Genomic DNA, 7,618 nt, shown 5'->3' with positions numbered 1-7,618 from the left:
AACAATAATGTTAAGAATCTCAATAGTTAAGTTCTAATTGTTATGTATTGCTCATTTATTAGCTTCTGAATTTTATAAATGGTAAAATTAATATTTTGTCCTTCAATAACTGAATGTCAAATCAATTGAGACACAAATTAAACCTAATAGTTAGGATTGCCAGGATGAGATGATCTTGTTTGAAATAATTTCAAAAAATTACAAAACATCCAAATTTTCTTTTTAATATTTTTTTCTAAGAATACTACAATGATTTTTAAGTCATTTGATTTTCTTTTACTGGCTAGAGTAGTTCAAATCTCAAGAAAATATAGAATAAAAATAAGAGATATTATTATTTTCTCACCTAAGTTTTTCTAACACATCAAATTAGTAATAAATTTTGGTGTTAACTATTTGACTATAACTGTATTTTACCACCAAATATTTATTTTGTTATCACTCTACCACCATTTTGTCAAAAATAATTAATAACCAATAGAATATGAGTTAAAAGTCAATTTTGTCCCTAGAGCATAAAATATGATATTTTCCTTTGAAAAGAAAGAAATTACAAAAGAAAAATTTGTCATTTATCCACTAGAAGTTTTCTAATATATCAATTCAGTATCAGGACTTCTTGTAAACGATATTTTATCATTCAATATTTAAACAATTATCACTTTACCTCTATAAAGTTAAAAATAACTAAATAGCTAACTTAGAGTGTAAAATATGATTTTGTCATTTGAAAAGAAGGAAATTACAAAAGAGAAATTATCCTATAAAAGTAATCGTTGTATTAAAAAAAAGACTACTTTTTTATTATATCATTTAACGTCAGTAATCCTAAGCTATTTTAAACACTACAATAGCAAGCCGAATACCCCACCACACACTCCAAATTTAACACTTCATCATTAAAAAATTATATTAATGTTTAGGTTTCAGCATGAAATTCCTTAAATGTGATTATGACATCAGTAAATTTTTTATTATAAACAGTAGACAAATATCTCTTTCACAGAGGTATTTTGATTTTAACATAAAATTTTTAACATTGTGAATGGAATGATGGTAAAATATTGTCAAATCTTAATATTGACTTAATGTCTTAAGAAAAATTTAGATGCAAGAATGGTAATATCCCTAAAAATTACGCCAACTAATCTTTGCCATTACGGCAGTCGCGCAAGACCACTCCATTGTGGAAGCCGTACAATTTTCCCATATTGAGTAGACTGTCCGTCCCCCGTCCCATCTATGAAGCAGATTTGCTTTGGGTCTCGGCATCCATGTGATTGTTAAAGATCAAGAGAATTAATTAAATGGTAACCAACTCCCATGAAAAGGGCAATAGGCTGCTGATGGTGCCATGGTGGCGCTGCAACAGTACACGTTGCGTATGCCGTGGGCCCACGGCGAATGAAAGACTCGGTCATGTTGTCTGACCAGTTGACATTTTAGTTATTTACGCGCCAGCCTCGACCTTTTTTACACTGATGAAAATTCAAAAAGAGCGTATGCGTTCCTTCGTGGACTTTTGTCAAGTCTCTCTCTCTCTCTCTCTCTCCCCCCTCCCTCTCTCTAGTCATCTTTACCATTACCTTAACATAATTATTATTTATTTGTTTATGTGCTTTCACTAATAAAAAAAAACCCATCTTCTCTCTCTCTCTCTCTCCTCTCCCTCTCTCTCTTAAATAACCTGCGCATCCTTCTCACTCCCTCCGCCGATCTTGGGCTTCTCCTCTTTCTCAGCTTCTCAGGTGAGTTCTGTTCTGCTTCTTGCTTCTTGCTTTCTTTTATTTTTAGTAAAATTGGTAAAAGCTTATGATCCAATAATCATCCAAATCATACGAAACCAGGCCATATCTAGTTATATTTTAATAATTTATTTATTTATTTCTCTCTGCTTGCCGACAGTTTTTTTTTTATAAATTAATTTTGTGTACTAATGTTATTATTATTATTATTTAGAAATAGTGTACTTCTGAGGAATATGAAACTCTGACACGGTCACTGCATTTGACATTGAACAAGGAAGCAATGTGAATCAAGTCTAATCTGTTTCTTGTATTTGATTAATTTTGATATCTTTGAGGTTGACTTTTAATTTTGTTACAAAGTTTATATGTGTTTATATCTATACACGGCATTAATTTGTCCAAATGGTTCACTTTTGCAGGTTCTTGGAATTGGAACTGGTTTCAGTTCAAACAATCAATTGGATGCTGTGTAATTAAGCTGGTCATTGGTAAATTACACAGTTATGCATTGCTTTTCTTTCCTATTTCGTAGGAGGGATTCCCCAAGAAACCGGGTGCCTGAAGTTGATGAAGGTGATTAAATTTCAACTCTTGCTCAAGAACGATTTATGATTTGACTGAAACGAGGTTCGCTTATATTATACTTTCAGCAATTATGTTAATCAGGTTTATCTGTTGACAGAATTTTCAGGCATTCACAATGTTAAACTATACTCTTACAAGGAATTAAGTATCGCCACTGATGATTTTAGTCCTATCAATAAAATTGGGGAGGGTGGTTTTGGTTCTGTGTATAAGGTAAACTCATATTTTACTGTTTCGTTATATCTAGAGTAATGTTAGGGATGCCAATTATTATCCCAACGTTTGAGTCTCAACTGATGTTAAAGCTTATCTGGGCAGTTACGGATAAGTGTCACATTAGTTGGTGCTCAAATGATGGATATAATATTTTAGTTTTTCAACTGAGGTAACATGGTTTTCTAATTTTCTTTTCTCTGTTTTTCAAACAACTGACATGTAAAAATTTGTTGGATGTTCAGGGACGGCTTAAAGATGGAAAGATAGCAGCTATCAAAGTACTTTCAGCTGAATCAAGACAAGGTGTTAAGGAATTCTTGACAGAGATTCAAGTGATTTCGGAAATAGAGCATGAAAACTTAGTAAAGCTCTATGGTTGCTGCGTGGAAGGAAATCACAGAATTTTAGTTTACAACTACCTTGAGAATAATAGCCTTGCACAAACACTTATTGGTAATTTCTTAAACTGGTTTTTGGTATACAAAAACAGTATCATTATTTAGACAAGTATTTCATTTGGTAGACTTCGATACTGGTTGCTGTAGTATCGTTTCTGTGAAGAGGAACTTAAGTGCTCCACACACATTTGAATTTCAGGTGGTGGCCACCATTACAGTAACATCCAGTTCAGTTGGCGGACGAGATCTAGAATTTGCATTGGGATTGCACGTGGGCTGGCATTCCTTCATGAGGAAGTACGACCACACATTATTCACAGAGATATAAAAGCAAGCAATATTCTCCTTGACAAAGACCTCACACCTAAAATTTCAGATTTTGGTCTTGCAAAGCTTATCCCGGCCAACATGACTCATGTTAGCACTAGGGTTGCTGGAACAATGTAAGTTTCGGCTTTGAAGTTTTCTTATTAATTTTTCAGCCCCATCCTCATTACTTTTACTGTTGGTACCAGGACTACCATTGTTAAATGAGGCTGTATCTTGTACAAGTTTATTAGTATCTTCATCTGCAACATCTGACCTGTTTGAAAATTTTTGAAATTAAATTGTGCTGGTATAATAGAAAATTTTTATGTTCATTTTCATTGTCAACAAATGTTACCTTGATTATTAACCATTGCAGTTGTTGTTTCAGAGGTTATCTAGCTCCAGAGTATGCAATAAGAGGGCAAGTGACACGGAAAGCAGATATATACAGTTTTGGTGTACTCCTTGTGGAAATAGTCAGTGGGAGGTGTAACACAAATATGCGATTGCCCGCCGAAGAGCAATATCTTCTAGAACGGGTATGAATTTTACTAATTACAGCTATTGTCTGAATTTTAAACTAAGACATTGATTTGGTGTTTTGAGTAAATGACATGACAGCAACCAGAACATCCTGGTTGTGGGGCATTTTTTCCTACAAATTTTTTTCCTGAAGTTCTGATGGAATCTGTGGTAGAATCCTGGAACAGATGAGAATGGAGAACGTAATTAGTTCACAATTTTAGGCCATGGCATATGCTTATTTTTAACTATCAGAAATTGGTGTTGGTTTTTGAAAATGATGATGTTGTTAATTTTTGAAAATGGAGAAATAATTAGTTCACAATTACAGGCCATGGCATATGCTTATTTTTAACTATCAGAAATAAATGTTGTTTCTTGTGATATTTGGTTGCTCTTACAAGAACTACTACTACTTTCAATTTATTAGTTTTAGTACTTGGTTTGATAACTTAACATCATCTGTTATATTCTCCTTAAGGATGATACGACTGTCTACCGGAGAGAATATTTATGACAAACAAGGATGTATATTTAGCTTTCTTAGGACACTTTTTTTTAACAAACTTTCTTGTTCTTTAAATACACTGTGACGTGTCACGATCAGCGCCTGTAAATTTGTACGTTTAGACGCTGTATGCTAAATGACGATGCATTTTTCGGTGTTTCTGGCTGTGGAATTAATCATGGAACTGTGTCCATTTAAGAAACTGTTTGGCTTTTCTCGCTAGTCTAAAGTTAACCAGGAGTCTTCAGAAAAATTTGAATACTGGGATGGTATTGATCGTGTACATAACAAGGCATATGTTATGGGGTGAATCCCACTCTAGATAAATCCTATAAAATAATGGAAAAGCATATTTGAGAATTATCATGCAAAACTGTGTTCGTATTGAGATGGGTTATTTTTTAAACACTGCAAGCATACAGGATTATGCATTGTTCATGACATGCTGATTCTCCTCCTGCAGACATGGGATTTATATGAGCGAAGGGAGTTGATACTACTGGTAGATACATCATTGAATGGTGATTTTGATGCTGAGGAGGCTTGTAGATTCCTAAAGGTTGGTCTTCTCTGCACTCAAGACACTCCAAAGCTCCGGCCATCCATGTCAACTGTGGTCCAGATGCTGATGGGTGAGAAAGACATAGATGATGATAAAATAACAAAGCCAGGATTAATTTCCGATTTCATGGACCTCAAAGTAAGAGGTCCCCCTAAACCTAAGTTAGAAACAACGACTTCATCAACTTATAATAGCTCGGACAATCCAGACAACTCAAATTTGTCATCGGCAGCCACGAGTGCTGCTACTATGACCTTTACAGTATCATATGATAGGAGCACTTGAACATTAATTCGGTTTAAAAGCAAATCATAGTAATGTATTTCTTCATTTTAGGGTTTTGAGGCTTTGTTGTCCCTTGTAGATTTTGCAATCTTGTATTCATTTGTTATTTCAAAACTTACCAGGTATTTTCTTGTAAATGGAGAAGTTTTCTGGATGTTGGTCGCTCTACAAACACATTAATAACTGTAAGGTAGTGTTTACTTTTTGGAGTAAGAGTGTGGAGTGTAGATTCTTCCCACTCCAGTATTTATTTACCTTAAAAAAGAGAGGAGTGAGAGTGGGAATCTGTGAGTCCCATCCAATTTTGGAGTGGGGAGTGAGATTCCCACTCCCATGGGAGGAGGTGGGAGTGGGAATCTACTCCCCCTTTTCCTATTTTATCCATATAATTAAATAAATAAATAATATTTAATAAAATAAATAATATCATATTTATTAAAAATAATAATTATATCATATTTATTTTTATTAAATTTAATAAAATAAAAATAAATAAATATTACATTTAAATTAATAATATTAAACATTAATTTTAATAAATATTAATTAATTATTTATTTAATTAATAATAATAAATATTTTATTCAAAAAAAATATTAATTTTGTACTATATTATCAATAATAATATTTCATTTGTGTTGCTATTATTAATAATTTTTATTCACATAATTTAAATTAAAATTAATAAAAAATTATGATTTACATAATTAAGAATATTAGTAATTATTATTAATTTAGAAATATAATAAAATATTTATTTTATTTTCCAAATATTTTTTATTAATTTTTTAATTATAAATTATAATTCTGTACATAAGGATAAAATTATAATTTAAAATAATTTACTCTCAATCTAAGACAAAATAAATAAATAATTAGGATTCTGATTGACAATTCATACTTTCATTTAGTATAAGTAAACACCCAACTCTCACTCCCACTCCACACTCTTAATCCAAGGATTCCCACTCCAATCCAAAAAGTAAACGCAGCATAAAATAATTGACTGTCATGACCAAATATTACACGAAAGAATTATTTCCAAAGTGAAAAAAGATATTTTTATTGTCTGCTGAAATTGGGTGGGTATCCAGTTTGAGAATTTGTCAGATACATAATGGGTACATTTCAATTCTTCCCCTTAGACAGAAATCATAGAATGAGGATTTTTAGCTTATCTTTCAAAAGTGTAAAAATCTCAAATTTACTTTTATTTTTGTTGAGAAGATAAGGACAAATGAGGTTGCGTTTATGAATTTTTTTTTTGAGCCATTCTTGATGATAAATAGGAATAAATTGATGTTTTTATATTTTTGACAATAAATTAAAAATTGCTATTCAGAGTGTCGGTAAATTGAAGTTTACCATTAATTTTAATTGATTAAACGATATCAATTATTGAAAATTTGCGGCAAAAGATGGAGTTAACAATTTAACCTGCGAGCTTGGGTAAATGTTGATTTAATCTTTATAATACTTAAATTAATGTCTTGAAAATTGAATTTTCATTTTTATTTCTCCTTTTTATCTGTAACTACAAAAGCATAAAAAAATTACTTATTTTTAAAATAAGAAAAATATATTTCTTTCTCGCTTTTTTCTTTAATTTTTTCTTTTCTGGTTAGTTTCATCATTTTCTTCGGTTCATTTCTCCTTTTTATTTTTCATTTCCTGCTTTTTTCTCCATCTTCTCGATGCTTCATCTTCTCCAGGCATCATAAAGCCACAACATCCACGGCAGCAACTCGCGGTGAAGTTTGAAGTCGCGCGATGGTGCACCAACACCGCTGTTCCAGATCTTGGACCATCTTCTTGTTTAAACAAACCCTAACCTCTTCCCAAATTAACCATTAAACTCCAAACCAGACTAATCTTTGAAATCATCAACATCCATTTACTCGTATCATTGTATGCTTGGCAAGGCCGCGCGTGGCTATGAGCTTACTTGGAATGGCCGCTGGCTTGCTTGGAATGGTCGTGTGTAGCCATGGGCTTGCTTGGAATGCCGGCACACAGCCATTGGTTTGCTTGGCATGGCGCGCACGGCAATGGTTTTTGATGGACAATAGGCATGGGTTTTCCTGGGCTAGTTTGGATTTAAAAGTGGTTATGGAATTGTTAAGTGTGTGAAAGAGGAAAGAAAAAGAAACGAACGATGAAGAAGATGAATAGGAAATGGAATGAAGAAGATGAAGGAGAAAGAATAAGTGAGAGAAAAAAGATTCCCTTTTATAAATTTTGAGTTTTTTATTTCAAAATTTATAATTTTTGTTTAAATTTGAGAATTTTCATGGATTGGTGGTGAGATTTTCTTTGTAACTTTGTGTAGAAGGAGATTTTTGGGTGGTTTTTGGTTGGGTTAATATGAAATATTCTTGTTTTATATATTGTTGAGATTTTGTTTTATTTTTTAAAAAAGAGATTAAAGATTGATTTTTGTCAATGATGCACATAAAGTTTGAATTAATTTTATTTTAAAAATAGT

General features: G+C 32.1%; 1 protein-coding gene across 1 annotated transcript; it reads left to right on the top strand.

The window, feature by feature from the left end:
* The first annotated feature begins 1,570 nt into the window (after positions 1–1,570).
* LOC102628635 (cold-responsive protein kinase 1) lies at positions 1,571–5,287 on the top strand. The gene is made up of 7 exons (XM_006477943.4): positions 1,571–1,748; positions 2,168–2,321; positions 2,431–2,546; positions 2,792–3,002; positions 3,147–3,390; positions 3,645–3,795; positions 4,750–5,287. The coding sequence occupies exons 2-7, from the start codon at positions 2,252–2,254 to the stop codon at positions 5,131–5,133; spliced, it is 1,176 nt and encodes a 391-aa protein (XP_006478006.2). The 5' UTR covers positions 1,571–1,748; positions 2,168–2,251; the 3' UTR covers positions 5,134–5,287.
* The last annotated feature ends 2,331 nt before the right edge of the window (positions 5,288–7,618 follow it).

The sequence above is a fragment of the Citrus sinensis genome, chromosome 3, assembly GCF_022201045.2.
Source record: "Citrus sinensis cultivar Valencia sweet orange chromosome 3, DVS_A1.0, whole genome shotgun sequence".
Taxonomy (NCBI): domain Eukaryota; kingdom Viridiplantae; phylum Streptophyta; class Magnoliopsida; order Sapindales; family Rutaceae; genus Citrus; species Citrus sinensis.
The sequence above is the reverse complement of the archived record's forward strand: the minus strand, read 5'-3'. Positions and strand labels throughout refer to the sequence as shown.